We start from the raw sequence: 15,769 nt of genomic DNA, 5'->3' as shown, positions 1-15,769 counted from the left end.
GGGATGAGGCATCAGCAATCTCTCTGGGCAGCCTGTGTCCACAAATACACAAATAGGTTAATTCATACACAAATATCACAGAATTGCAGACCCTTTAAGTAAAAAAAAAAATTCCTCCTAATATCTAAGCTAAGTCTTCTATCTTCCTCTTTAAAACCATTCCCCTTTGTCCTACCATTATCTGCCTGTGTAAAAATTTGGTCTCATTTCTGCTTATTAGCTCCACTTAAGTACTAGCAGGCCACAATGACGTCTCCTGCTACAGTCTTCTCTTCCCCCGGCTGAAGAAGCCCGGCTCCCTCTATCTTTCTTCACAGGAGTAGTACACCAGCCCTCTAATCATCTTTGTGTCGTGTCTCTGGGTCCACTCCAACAGTTCCATGGGCATATTGGCTACATATTTCAAAATGGAATTTATGAGTGTTGAAATTTGGACAACAGCACACTTTACCTTCAGAAGACAAGATCATAAATGTTTGTACTTGTTCCAAGTTTCCAAAATTGTTTTTTCTCTGGTAAAAAACAATTTTTTCCAAATAGATCTCTTATTTTACCAATAGGGCTCTTTATTGGTTATTTTATTTTAATTGGTTAACATGAAGGAGTCTCAGACTCCATCTCAACACTACTGAACTGCCTTAGAGTTGGGGTGAAGGAGGAATACCAAACTGGCTACTGAAATTCTGTTATTTAAGGAAAAGTTTAAATAAGGAAAATGGAAGAGGGAGCTCAAAACCAAAATCAACAGTAGTCATCTGCTTCTGGAAGTCATTTTGCTACTTCACTACAAAATACTACCAGCAAAGCCTCAAAGGCAATCCTCTACCAGTTTTGGTATGTCCCCTTGTGGCCACACAGTAACTCACATTAGCAACAACGTTCTTAATTAGTAAAACATTTTATAAAGCCAACTTCATAGATGCACAACTGGTGGCCCTTTTTCTCCTAAAGCCTAGAAGTTTCTAAAGTTCTCTCAAACATTTGAATGATTGCCTATCTATCAGCACTTGTGATGTTTTGCTTTTCCTCTCCCATTTCTTTTGGCATTACTATTCAATAAGATCAACTCTGCATCTGAGATGAATAAAGAATTGCAAGCATCCTCAAGGTAAAAATCAACTAAAAAGAAAAATAATAACCTGGAACAGCTGCAGTCAGATACTCAAACCACTGCCTTATTGTAGAATCTCCAAACAAGTGGATTACTTTTCCTTGCAAGCACTTGCTTATATCGTCTGACTTGTTAAAATGATAAATCCAGTGTGTTCTCGGCCTCCAAAGGTCTTCATAGTAATAACCAGAAGGGGAAACTGTGGGATCTTCAGCTCTGTCCATATTGCTTGAATCTGAAAGAAAAGAACTCTAAAATTAACATACAACAAACACACCTTCTATCACTTTAATGGACATATATACATTCTAAAGTGAAGTAGTTGAATGTACAATGCACATTAAAAAGCTCAGTGCATCACAAGTCTGTAAGCCCAAAGTATTTTCCCCACTATTTCTGCATCAAAACCAACTGCATGTGACCACTTGTAGCTTTAAAGTTTTTTTTTTTTAAAAAAAAAACTTGTTTTAAACTTAAATACTTTTTAACTTATTTTGAAGTACTTCTAAATTAAACTATATCTGATGATGATAAAGAAGAACAGTCTGGGCAGCATCACAGAATTTCCAAGCCACACTGTGCCTCCTCCGCCAACACACATCTGCAGTCTGCCGAAGTACAGCTCCCCCCTCTAGCGGCCAGCTTGCCAACAGGAACGGATGGCAGCTGTTGTGCTCTACAGGAGCAGCACCTCCCACTGCAGCAGCGGACACCAGCCCTAAGGTGACAACATGCAAGAGACAACTTGATACCACTTGTATTTGCTTAATGTAAATCCATCTACGGAACAGCACACACGCTGACACTAATATAGGCCCAACCACAGATGCTGTAAGAATGAAATCGGAATTATGAGGACTACCAAAACCAGGAAGTGCCACAATTAGAGCTATTGCAAAAAAAGTTTGTGCCTTTTGAATGTATGAGTTGTGTTAAACTTTAATTCCATGTTTATGTAATTCCATCTCTGCTGTCTAACTCCTCCTTATTTCACTGCCTGGTGTAGGTTGCCCTCTAATGTGTAATTTGACAACACGAGGGAAGCTCTGATCCTTTGGACTCCTCTTTGTCTTGCAGAAGTTGGACGGTATGTTGAAAACCGGGGCCAGTGATTACAGGAAGAGAAGTTGCAATCTCAAGGTTACATCAGTCAAACATTGCCTTGTTTCTTATAGCATCTAGTGCGATACTAGCACATTGAACTTTCATGAGGTCATTAAGTACAGGTTCCTCCTTTACCACATATCTGTTCTAATACTTAAGGGCCTGGAAATGGGCTGACTCACAGCTGCAAAGAAACCCAAAGCCACAGCCTGAATAGAAAAGCTGTCAGTGGCAGTGAACTGAGTGAGCACAGAGCTGCTCTCTGGCACCAAAGCCAGCTAGCTGCACCACGACCATCTATTAAAAAACACTCATACCCACCTTGGCACAGAGACTACTGGTCCCTGCCCTATCATAGCTTGCAGCTGTTTGGGACTGCACACTCACACATGGCCAAAACCATGCCGAGGCCCATTCTAACTACGGAAAAGTAGAGGCAGTGGAGTTCTAGTGCCCAGAGACATCCCCTGCTAGATGTTTCATTGTAACACAGCAGCAGCTAAACTCCCTAAAGACTCACAGATTCAAATTCCACAGGCATCTTTAAACGCCCATTCCTAATAGTCATTTTTGGTCTTGCTATTCCTATACAATACTCTGTGTTTTACATCAGTAGATTTTAGCCCTCTTAGACTTTACAGGAGCGTTCACAGAATACAAAGTCTATAATCTTGAGAACCATAGAAAAATCCATTAGAAAGTCTTATATTTGGATAGTTTCCTAAATAACACGTAGCAAATAAGGCAATAGGGCCAATGAAGCAAGAGGGGGAAAAAAAGCAATCAACTAACAATGCTGACTAATCTAAGCTGTATGAAATAGGACTCCTAAAAAGGAAGTGAGAAGGCCACCATGTGGTCATGTAACTACAGACAAATTCACGTGAATTCACAACTTAAATTCTTTCATTTTGTAAGTTTTAGTGTGAAGATCCAAACTTTTTTAAACCTTTTTAATTGATTATTAGACTAAGCATATAAATAGGATGCTCTGAAAGTAATGTCTATTTATTTCCATGGAAACTACAACAGATACAGCTACAAAACACTATTTTTCAGCATAGTCACTACCATTAGCTATACATTTTTGCCAGTGATGAATAGTGTGCGTGCCACGCTCATCAAAATCTACACCAGATGAAGTGCCCCACTGTTGCTACTGCTGAAACCCATCACCCACACAGCCTCTCTGCATCCACATCCACTGGTCGGTCTCTAGAAACGTTCTGCAAGTCCTGATGGATGTCAGTGGGTGCCATTTTTCCACATGGAAGAATTCAGTGACACCTTTGCTTCATCTGCACTCCCATGTCAGACACCATTCTGTCAGACTGCCCCTCTGCTGCCATCTACCACACAACAACAACAACATGTAAGGGGATACTGGCAGGAAGGTTCAGTCTCTACTGCCATACCACCACCACCTGCCCCTGACATCATGGGCCAACATAATGAAATGGGAGGTATGACTTGCAGCCCTCGTTCTCATGTCTCACTTCATGTATGTACAAGCTGTGAACTCACAGTAAACCTAACACCAGCTTTTCAAACCTACGTACAGTAGCATACCTGCTTTGCTCCAGAATTCAGAGAACCATTACTTCTGGATTTTATGAAAGAAGGTAAAAGCTCTGATCTGAACAGTTACAAACCAAGAGTAGAAATAGAAGCTTATAGTTAGAAAAAATGAAGTTTCAAAAATAAACCGTGCCTACATTTACCTCCCAAAGAAAGGAATGCACAAAACTAAAGACAACAAAATAAGGAATGTAAGTAGGCATTAATCCTAAATCATACATCCATCAACTCTATTCCAGTGTATTAGATTTACTTGTTCAGAGACTGTTCCTGTTAGAAGGAATTTCCCTGAGGAAATCATGCCACTCCTATCAACCCTTTCCAACTTATCATTAAACCTCAGGAAATAAAAACACACTTTGATCATCTGCCTCCTGCAAGAAGGGTGATATAATCAAATCTCAAACAGTTTCTACAAAAAAAAAAATACTTTTAAAAATTAAACAACAGAAGACATCACATCTAAAGGGTCTGGAGACAGGAGGGGGAAAATGCTGCTGGCCTGATAGCATCTTTCTGTTTTTTAAGTAAAGAGAATGGCAGAGCTAAAAAGCAGCAGCACTGTAGGCTGCTTTCTTTTATGATTTAATTGCTCAGGTCAGGAACTCTACCTTTAATATCTCCTACAGCTTATTAAAAAAACTGGAAAGCTTTCAGTTAAGGAGTAATTCTCTATCGTATTTTTATGCAGTATATTTAGAGATATTAAAAGCATGCAGGCGAATTTGAATTAGATAAATATTTCAGTTTAACTTAGCACAGACTGTGTTTTCTGTGCTTAGATGTGACACAGAAAAATTAGGTTCTAGTCCACAACTTTAGGTTATGACACTGCACGGTAACACAAGTGATATTAATAATTAAATGCAACTTATTTGACACCTATTACATACATTTCATAGAAAAAAAATCAATGTGTAAAACTTGAGAAACACCTCACAGCCAGTTTTGCTCAATTAACCCATTTGCTAAGCAGTTAACTTCAGACATTTTATATCTCTGAGTAAACGTTAGAAGAAAACACCAATCTTTTTCCTAAAAGTTCCATTCACATGTATTTTTAGATACATTTGCTATTAGTCCTTGGTAACACCCAAAAGCTTCCATCTTCAACACAAAAAAGACTTAAGACTACTTCTATTCCGTGCTATGAAAACTAACAAACTCATTAGTACCTCATGCTTCTCGCTCTTTTTATTTAAATAAAAAATAAAAACAAGAGTTTTATAAAATTCACTATACCTGTAAATGCCTTGGGCTTTACAATCACTGAGTCAGGTCCACTGGAGAGTATTGGCATTTTGATGTTCACATCGCTTGAACAAAAATTAAAATAGTTATGTGACATTACCTTCAAGTTTTACAGCCTTATAGATCACTTCTCTTAAGCCACTTCATATAAGCACACAGAGCTCACAATAAGAATCCTTTTCTTTAGGTTGACTCCATATAGCTGAATTGATTATTCAATTTCCTTCAGACCACTATCACTGTTTTCAGTCAGAATTCAAGATTTAAGAGCACGAGGACAAATCATGTGCACATTCTTACTTGCACAAGCCTATATAAAACCATTAAGCTATGAGAAGTCTGTTATATGCTTTGGGGGACTAACCACAAAGATTGGAAGTTCCCAGCTTGGGGCGTATGGACCTCTGCCAGGAGGCAAACTACTTGAGAGGACGTGCTGCTGCACCAACTCTCAGCTCTGCCCCATCTCAGTAACTGCTTACCTCAAGTGTAGGTAGCTGTTGCTTTCAGCCTCTGTAATGCCACATCCTGCTTCATGGTACGCATGGAATTTCTAGCAGTCCAGCACTATCACCACCTGCAATTTTAGCTCTACACTACGCTGCCAGTGGTGACAGCAGCATCAGTCAATATCCAACCAGTCTCAGATCTTCAGCAAGACAGCAGTTTGCTCATTATGGAAGCAAAGCCCACACCCCTACACACAAAACAGCCCTCAGAAGTGCTTGTCTGTGGACAGCTGAATGAACCCAGGAGGGCTCTGTGATTGACCCTATTGGTGAAATACAAGAGATTCCCACCCTTAGAAAAGGCGTACATCTTCAGGAGCAGGTGCTTGGTGCAAGTAGTTGAGTATTTCCTTCCCCTTCATCCTAAAGTTTATCTTAAAAATCAAATATATATTTAAAAAAAAAATGACTGAGTACATATAAAGTCAATGACATACATACCTTTGGAAAAAGAGGCTTTCTTCATGCGTCAGAAGGCCTTTTTGATATCCACCCTTGGCATGGCTGATTCGGCTAGCACAGGACAGTTTTCGTGGCTTGTAACAGAACCATGGCTCACCAGTGTAGAGATCCGTGAAGTTACAGACTGGAAGACCTCCAGGCAAGCACACATTGCACTCAGTAGTTTCTGAATACCTCCCAGACTTGAACGAGCTTTTGAAATAAACTCTGTCAGGCCTTTCTTCTCGTAAACGCAAGAGGACTTGGACTGCTTCACTTGGATGGACCAGAGTCACAGATACTTTGACCTCTCCTGGCCAAAGTAAAGTAAAAAAGACTTTGTAAAGGCCATTATGGCAATCTACAATCCTTCCTATAGCTCCAGCTTTCAGCAGAGGAGAGTGGATTCGGGCCTGCAGATAGTCTCCACCATATTGCTTGGGTTTTCCTTGGAAATCCCTCACGCGAACAACCACCTCTAACTGGTCACCCACCTTGAAGAACCTGCTGGGCTTCACAATAGCAAAGTCACTATGTACTGGATCAGTGCTTTGTAAAAAACCAATTTTGCCATCAGGAGGTTTTGGCCATTGTAGTGCAGCAAGCAATGATTCCTGTTCTGCTCGTTCTCTTTTGGACAAAGTCTGCTGCTCATAACCACAGTAAGGCTTCCTGGTAGTTTTAGTTGTGTGTGATAGAGAAGGCTGGTTATTGTTCTCTGTTATCCAATTTGATCCTGAAACTGTGTAGTCATCCAGGTGCTAGAGGGGGAGAAAGAGTACAAGAAACTCTGCTATTAAATGAAACACAACGAAGAACAGATACTGTCTTAGGGAACAACCCAATCAAGAGTTTGCTCTGCACAGCTTTGAAGCTGACCAAACGAAGCAACTTCAATAGAACATACAAATTAATTCCCTTGACCATGAGATGTCTAAAGAAGCAGTTGTACAACCTGTGATTACCCAATGGCTACTTTATCCTGCCCTGGCAAAGAGGCTTTTTACATAAGGCATGCTCAGTATTCTCCGTGGTAGTATTTTGGCTATCAGCATATTCTGTACCAACAATATGAAAAAATACAGAGTTATACAATTAAAAAGTAACTCATATTTAATATTCTTGCTGTAATTAGATTCTGGTCAAAGCACTATGTTGATTTTGGCTGGGATAGAGGTAGTTTTCTACACAGCAGCTTAAATAGTGCTATGTTTTGAATTTGTCATGAAAAAAGTGTTGATAACACACCAATGGTTTCGTTGTTGCTGAGCAGTGCTTACAGGGTGAAAAGACCTTGACACAAGTATTACCTAGCATATATGCATATACTAAGTAGTTCCCCACTTTATGTAGTATATTAATGTATTCAAATTAAATAAAAAAATCTTTGCTTATATTTCTTTCTAGTAAACCTAACAAGAAATAGAAACTTACAGGTTTTGAAAGCCACTATAAGAAGTTGGTTTCGATCAGCTTAGAACGAGAGGATAATGAGCACATTATGATGTAGAACAGATATATGTTAATTTTCCTGTTTGATACCCATGTTAACTATAAAAAAAACTATGAAATCATAAGTTGTAACATTTTAACTAAGAAATGTAAACTGACAAGTACCCATGGATTTTTTTTAGATGATTTATAATAGGACCTTCTGCCTCAATTTTACTTTTCCATCCAAGATATTCAAGAATTTCCCCAAAGCCCATCAAAGGCAATTCAGAATTATTTCAATTTTCCATTGGATCAGGTAAAAACATGAATGCGTCTCCACACATTACTTTTTCTAATCCAGTAAGTTTCAGGCAAAGCTGAGAATGAATGTCAAGCACAGTTCAACCTTAAGTCTTCCCCATATACGTTTTTAAATTAAGCCAGGTTTCCACTTCTGGATGCCTTTGCTACTTCCTTTCTTCTGCTCATACGTATACATGGCACAGAAAACACTGCATGGTAAGATGTTTTTAAAGTTAGTTATATATTTGAACACATCCAATATGCTGGTAAGCATGCCTGAGTTTACAAAAGCATTTAAGAATCTTTCTAAGGAGGAAAGCGGGGGAGAATAGGGGCGTTTGTAAAACTCGAATTCAGTGGAGATCCTCATTCAAAAGTTTCTTCTTTTAACTTGATTCATCAAGAGGACATGGGCTAGGGGAGTGGGATGGGGGAAAAAAAAAAGCACAGACATCCTTTCAAGTGAAGAGCAGAGACACAGCTACCTAAGAAGCCATAAGAACAGGCCCATCGCTGTTTTAACCTTCTGTAGATTTCTTCAGAGTTTTAACCTATTCCTTCTGTCAGAGATTTATTTGTGCAGATGATGGCTATGAGGCAGCTAGCCTTTCTGAAGTATCTCCAAGGAAATATCTATATCATTTAGTGGAAAAGGGCACAGAAAACACCGAGCCAATTCAAGTTCACAAAACAAAGTAGAGAATATAGCTCAATATTTCTAAAACAGTATACCTAAGTGGCCTTCTTAGCACAGCACCAAGCCAAAGCACTTCACCTGTATGCAGGTAAGTTTCCAGACAAGAGCGGTCACCTCAACTGAAGCATCTCCAGATTATGACGGAGCAGAATTGACCACACCACAAATACTTTCTCAATCAACCTTCAAGGAGAAGGGCAAAAACAAACCACACCCTCTCTATAAAGGTGAACACAAAACTTTCTCTACATCCTGAAAGATCATTCTTCCTGTAACAACCTCACTCATCTTTACAGACTTCTTCCAAGCCCAAGACCACGTATCACTGCAAAATTATAAGCTAAGGGGTGAAAGTATGCTCCAACACGTGGTATTCACAGGAGAAAATATTACAGAGATTAGCTTTTCCAATTAAGGCAGGCAAAACTTCAGAGTCAATTCATATACAGAAGATCCTTGATTGGAATTTCCAAACCATCCTCCTTTCTGAAGAGGTTCCCTGGCTCATTCCCAAACAAGTGTTCAAACTCTCCTATCCCTGCAAACAGGCAAGGTTTGCTCATTCCCTATCCCCACCTTTTCCTGAAGTCTACAACTCTTCCCAGTATCTCATCCATTCAGAAGCAAAACCGTGGGCCCTATAACCAACAGTGAAAACAAAATCAAGTTTCTCATAGCAGGCAAGAAGAAAAACAAACCATCTTGAAACACTTCTCAGGAATCCTCTCCATAGATAATACAACAGATTATTTTAGTTTCTAATGCAATCTCCCTATTGAATAACACTTGTCCTGCTCTATTTCCACATATACTCCATATAAAAATGCCTTATTTTGAATGCAATTCCTAGCATTTGTTTATTTGCTGCTTTCTACAGATAATCAGAACCCAGATGCGATCACAAAGTAATTTAATGGATGTCTACCTAGTAAAGCAGGCAGGACAGAATGGATTACACATCAATTAAGCATAAACAAGTCCATGAGCTGTTCCTGACGCATGACAGCTATGCCATAAGCAAGTAAAAATGGAAGCTGTGTTTTCAGCTTCTAGCATCCTTGCTACCAACTAAGTGAAAATAAGGTGTAACGTGTAACATTACAACCCCAGAGAGGCAATGACACCCTCAAAGATATGTCCCTACCCACGGCAAAGGAGTAAGAATAGATGATCTTTAAAGATGCCTTTCAAATCAAACCTGTGACATTCTAGAAGGATTACTGGTGGCTTCATTAGATCTGCACCACTCACTCACTCTCAGTTAAATGCAACAACACAGGTGGTTGATAAATAAGAGGTTGAATATTTCAGCTGCTGCTGAAAAGGTGGATCTTCACCTATATTTCAAAGTCCAATGTCATTCATGGGTTGTAACTGTTAGCTTTATGACAATTGCTCCAGATGTACTATACCAAACTGTTTACATTCCTACATTAGGGCAGGAAATATCACAGGAGATTCCCAAGTGATGGGCATGGAAGTAAAAAAAGTAGTTCAAATTCACCCATCCGTCTTAATTCATACAGCAGATAATATTTGAGACCGAATACCAGCTACTGAAAGGCCAGTTATCTTATTTTCAGTCATTTTACACTCCAAATACTTTAGCCCTCATATTCATCTACAACAGGCATGAGATCAGCTGTCTTTACTGTCTCACAGCACTGAGTAAGTGCTAAATAAATCCAAATGTTAAAGCCAATTCTAAAAAGCCACCACCTGACACACAACTGTTCCAGCAATAAATGGAATGAGATGACGCAGTTTTCTTCTGCAAAGACCTGCAACTGAGCAGCCACACCACCACAAAAAAAAAGCAGTTTTGTCACACAGTTCATTTGTTCTTTTTGTCTGTTGGTGAGAGGTGGACGGTTGGACAACATGATCTTAGAGGTCTTTTCCAACCTTGGTTATTCTATGATTCATCCTGACTTTTGAATGTTTCCAAGTAGCTACTCAGTCTTACTGCAAGGACTTTTGCTGTTTTGCACTGTTTGTCCTGAATCTGGCACCTCAGTTTTCAATTCCATGTCTCCATTAGTAGCGGAACAGGCAATGAACATTCATTTGTTTGTTATTTTTCCTATGCTACATGTTATTTTATATCTCAGACATCTTCCTTGCCCTTATGTGAACCTCCTCCAAGCCAACAGTATCTTTTTAGGCATAAGAAGGTATCACTTCACTTGGGCACTACTGGTCAGGAAGATAAAGACTTAGCAAGTGGGATACACTCAACTTAAACATATAATACATTTATCAGCTCATATGCATGAAAAATAATCAGGATTTACTGTTAGGCTAAGCATTATGCTCACCTGCCAAATGCTGCAATTGAAAGTCTGGGCAAGCAGGCAGCCACAGGGAAGGGTCAGCTCCCAAGGCTCCCTGCAATGGATTCTCAGTGATGTTATTTAGCTTGACTTCAGTAAGACTCCCATAACACCCTCATAGACAAACTGATGAAGTACAGACTACATAAATGCAGACTAAGCTGGACTGAAAGCTGACTAACTGACCTCCTGTTGTGATTAACAGCATAAAGTCCACCTGAAGAAACAGAATTGGGGATTCTGGTAGATAGCAAACCAATCAGGTGAAAACTCATTGCCTTGCTGCAATGCGTTAACAAAAACATATCCAGTGAACTGAGGGAAGTGCCAATTTCCCTCAGATCAGCCACAGAAAAGCCACACCGAAAGCACTACACCTGGTTTTTGTACACCTACTACCACAGTTAAAGTGAAGAGACCAGCTGAGAACCCCTAAGATGACTAAGGGTTTGGCATACATGACATACCAGAAGACACTAATGGAAGCAGACTTCAAAAGTCTGGAGAAGACCAAAAAGGGATCAAATTAGGTTTAAGGTTTTTCTTTTACTACCCAAATGGGAGTTAGAAATTAGAGTCAGAAGCATACAGTAAAAGGAAAAGAGGCAATTTTCACGTGCACATAGTGGTGATGTTCTTCTCTATGTACAGGAACGAAAGACTGCCCAGACAGGTTGTAGAATGCCTCCTTGCTGAAGGGCATCAAAATTCAACTCAAGAACATAGTAAGCAATCCAGAGTAACTATGGAGTTAACCCTGTGAGTGTTGAAGATCCCCATACACACTTTCTGCTCTGAATTTTTTACCATGATTCCAACCATCCAAACTATCGCCACTTACCTCTAACTGGAAAAAGTTATGGACCAGCACCACAACAGCCAGTACTGCCATAAGAAGGCAGAAGATTTGCAATCTGAATGAGTCACGCCACATTGTCCATTCATGTCTTTTCCTCCCATGTTAGATGCTGCCATGACTTCCATTCATCACAAACATGGATGTCATTTCGTCTCAGTAGTGCACACATTAGTTCAGCTGACTTCCACTTCATTCCTGTAAATGCATTTACAAGAATTATATAGAGCCCCCCAGAAAATTACTTGAAATAGAGTTGAACACAAAAAGTATATAAGTGTTGGAACTCTTCACTACAAGAACTGGTTCAACAGACCTGATAAGTCTATAGACAGCTTTTTGTGGCAATCTGAACAGCACTATCTATAATTCTAATGGGTATATCAAGGCAAAAATATCATAAAGTCAATTTCACCTGTATTTTGACAGAGGAAAATATAAAGAACAAGAGATTTCCTTCCGGCAATTAAGAAAATAACTATCCTATTTATCTATTAGGCCACACTGTCACCATCCAGCCATGGTAAGCCCAAGAATTTTTGCAGGAACTTGTGGTTTTAGACATCCCCACATTTACCTGATTGGAGACTCCAAGAAGTTGTTATCAAGGACTCAGGTCTGAAGCAAGTCTCTGTAAGCAAGACAAAAGGTATGTCAAGCAGAAGGCTGATGGAGGGAAGCAAACAGCTCTAACACCTAGCAGTTCAAGAAGAGATGTATAACACAGCTGGATGCATTAAAATAGAGTGAAAACTTGAGAATTCTTCTAGATATTGGACTATATCCTCTCTGATTTTTATCATTCTTTTTATATAATGTATTTTTACATAGATCTAACAGTTAAAAAAACTTACCGAAGAGGACAAGATTGTTTTTATGAAATACAATACGTAGTAGCCATGCTTTTATAAAACTTAACTCTCAAGAAACAATGTTTCCTCGATACTGCTTGATAGCTGATGAACAACTCTGATATCAGAACCACAGACTGAAGAACTGTTGATATACTGTTCTCGCATCTTAATGCTTTTCAAGTTTGAACCTTTTGTCTTCCTTCTTTCTGAACGGGATAACTTCAAGGCAGTGATTTTGCAAGCTAAATGGGTTTCATTCTTACAGAAGGAGAAGCTCTGAACTTGGAAACACAACAGATGGCAAGCAGAGGCAGTGAAAAGAACGCAGTCCCTTCAAATCCAATATTCCCAACACAGCATTACTCATACAAACATCTACCAAGTGCAACAACATTAAATGATCAGATAAACTTTGCACAACTTTCTATAAATAGTTCAGCTGAAAAGCTACAGTATTTATTCAGACTGTATGAAGAACATCGCACAACCTTAAATATAATGATATATTGAATATCACAGTTACCTAATTAAATCTTTCACTAGATGAGCATAGATTAGAATCCTGAAATATACTACTGGATAACCAGGACAGTCTCAAAATAGACTGTACATGGAATTGCTTTATAAGGATTATATGGATTATAACTGCAGTTGCTTTGCAGAGAATTACGGAGAATATCTCTGACTGACAAACAAGCATCAAAAGAGCAAAACATCCATTAAAATAAAAGTATCAAACTGACCAAATGCAACAGAAAAAGCAGACTTACTGGAATAGCTCTGTGTTAATATGAAGCATTAAGTTTGGACAATATACCGGATAGGCTTTTAAGCTATCCTCCATGAATTCCCTAGACTGTTTTCTCTCTGTTGTATTGTATTTCCAGAAGACATCTGGGAAGTAGTAGTCCTCCATGAGAAAAAGGGCTAGCGAGCGTGAGACTTCTAACTGCACACAGAATAGCTTACCTACCTCTTTGTCCTGGTTGGGTAACAGAATCCCACTTCAATATCAGCCATACCAGCCTTCTCCCTGACTCCTACCCAGAGACACTCAACCCTTTCATCATTACTGCCAAGCTCCATGCAGACCAGGCGTGCCCTAACTTAAAGCGCTACCCCATCTCCTCTCCTGCCTCTCTTCCCTAAAATGCATATAACCATCAACTCCAGGCAAGTGAGTAGCTCATAGCCCAGAGACTTTAAACTTTCAGTTTCTCTTGTTTCTTTCCCACACTGTGAGCATTCGTGTAGAGGAACTCAAGCTGGGCCCCTAATTAAACCATTTTATTGCATGAAGTAGCTGGAACTGCTCTGTGCTGCTCTTCAAGTGCCCTCCTGGAGACCTCTGATCCCTTTTCTGGTACTGAACCAGTAACAGTTCAGTGGATTGAGGCTTCCCTCCTCTGTTAGTTGTAATTTAAAACCTCTCTCCATCCGCTTGGCAAGCCTGTAACCGAAGATATTCTTCTCATGCATGTTTCATAGCTAGAAGATAATTTTTGTTCAAAATACTACATCTCTGTAAAAGCCACACACTCCAAAACAAGCAATAGCATGCTGTTAGAGCTTTCTTTAGCAAAGGCCTCAACTTACTTCCAGTTTCGTCATCTGTGAAGAACAGATCTAGCTTATCTCTTATATAACACAAGCCATCTAAGCAAGACAAAAAGCCTTAAATTCTTCCTCTATCCTTGAAGTGTTCTCTGGAGCCTTCCACCTAAAAGGCAGAAAATACCCTTGGAAAAAATAAAGAGGAAAGAAAGATTCAGCAATATTATATGCATATATGTGTGTATATAATATAAAACCATAAGGGAAGGAAGTGACCTCATTGAGTCTAACTCTCTGCTAAAGCAGATTCCCTACAGCAGGTCACTCAGGTGGACAGTTCAGGCAGGTCTTGAATACCTCCAGAGAAGGAGATTCCACCACCTCTCTGAGCAGCCTGTGCTAGCGGCCCATCACCCTCACAGTGAAGATCTTCTTCATATCTATAAACAACAGCCTGTTGTAGCACTGTAACGCAATGGAAAGCGCAGCAATGACAGCAGAGTAGCAAAGTTCAAGGCTACAGCAAGTGAGGGCTTGCTCAAATGCAACAACCACAGGCCCAGAAATAAAGGAAAGAGGCTACTTACCTTCAGAAGGCCTCAGGTACACAGGGATCTCCAAGGTACCCCTACCACCACTGCCAACCCTTAAGTGAGATCTGGGAAGGGGTGGATCCTGGCTCCATCCCTTCCAGTCACTCAGGTACATTGGATGCACCTGAACTCCCCTCGATTGGCCCTGCCTCCCTACCAGGTGCTCAATCACTGCTTCAAGCTCTGACTTAGTATTTCTGCTACACCTGTGTTCCAGTTTGTGCCCAGGGCCCCTTGTCCTATCACTGCACAGCCCTGGAAATAGCCTGGACCCAACCATTTCACTCCTGCACTTTAGATATTTATAAAGAGCAATGAAATCCCCCCTCTGCCTTCCCTCTCCAGACTGAACAGTCCCAGGTCTCTCAGCCTTTTCTCATTTGGGAAATGCTCCAGCCCCCTTTTATGGATATATATAAAATGTAAAGCGTGTGTGTGCATTCTGGTGATGGCTCTTCTATGCTAGGCACCCAGATGCTGCAGTCACAGCAGAAGACAGGCGCAGCCGTTTCTCCTAGCCGAGGCTCGCTCCCCAGACAGCACTGACATTCAGGGGTCATCACAAACCATTGGCAGGAGCTCGCAGTGCTGCAGCTTGCTGCAGCTCCTCCAGCCTGGTAAACACGCGCACGGCTCCAACGCTCCTCCACACGCAGGGAGTTGGGAGAAGAGAGCAAGCAGGAGGCACTGCCGCCCGCAGTGCAAACCATCATTCTGCAATTAAAACGCACTCTTATTTTTTACCTCATTCTTCCGGCCCGCAGCATATCTTCCCCTCGGCTCGGAGCGGCCCGCTCAGCGGCGGGTGCAGCCCGGGAGGCCGCGGGCGGAGCCGAGCAGCCCCGCGCCTCCAGGAAGCGCCGGCCTTCCTTCCCTCAGCCGCCGCTGAGACAAAAACCGAGCGACGCGCGGGAGGCAGCGGGTGCTGTGGGGTTCTCCTACGCTACAGCGCCCCGAGACCGACCCGGCCTCGCACCCACTTCCCATACCGGAGTTTCCCTTCCCTACATAGGCCTGACCGCGGACCCGGCTCCCCCCCTCACCGTGATGCCGGCCGCTCCCCCGGGCCAGGAGACGACAGCTCCCTCTCCCCCGGCCCGGAGGCGGCACGCCGTGTATCCGCCGGCCCGGTCCGCCGCTGCCATGGCACC

At 41.1% G+C, this 15,769-nt stretch overlaps 1 protein-coding gene across 7 annotated transcripts in view; it reads right to left on the bottom strand.

Moving 5' to 3' along the window:
• The window catches only part of NXPE3 (neurexophilin and PC-esterase domain family member 3), a 19,186-nt gene extending 3,417 nt beyond the window's left edge, over nt 1-15,769 (bottom strand). Inside the window, exons 1-9 of one of the 7 annotated variants that reach the window (XM_046898542.1) lie at nt 15,662-15,769; nt 15,186-15,332; nt 14,383-14,490; nt 14,068-14,210; nt 12,195-12,248; nt 11,603-11,815; nt 5,995-6,755; nt 5,036-5,109; nt 1,140-1,346 (exon numbers count right to left, since the gene is read on the bottom strand). In XM_046898542.1, the coding sequence (XP_046754498.1) occupies nt 1,140-1,346; nt 5,036-5,109; nt 5,995-6,755; nt 11,603-11,695 (1,135 nt within the window). In that variant the 5' untranslated portion in view covers nt 11,696-11,815; nt 12,195-12,248; nt 14,068-14,210; ... (1 more) ...; nt 15,186-15,332; nt 15,662-15,769. Of the gene's footprint in view, nt 1-1,139; nt 1,347-5,035; nt 5,110-5,994; nt 6,756-11,602; nt 11,816-12,194; nt 12,249-14,067; nt 14,211-14,382; nt 14,491-15,185; nt 15,333-15,362 lie in introns of all 7 variants that reach the window. The other 6 variants (XM_046898545.1, XM_040705222.2, XM_416618.7 and 3 more) reach the window with 6 other exon arrangements.

The sequence above is a fragment of the Gallus gallus genome, chromosome 1 (genome assembly GCF_016699485.2).
Source record: "Gallus gallus isolate bGalGal1 chromosome 1, bGalGal1.mat.broiler.GRCg7b, whole genome shotgun sequence".
Classification (NCBI taxonomy): domain Eukaryota; kingdom Metazoa; phylum Chordata; class Aves; order Galliformes; family Phasianidae; genus Gallus; species Gallus gallus.
This window is presented reverse-complemented; position numbering and strand designations above follow the sequence as displayed.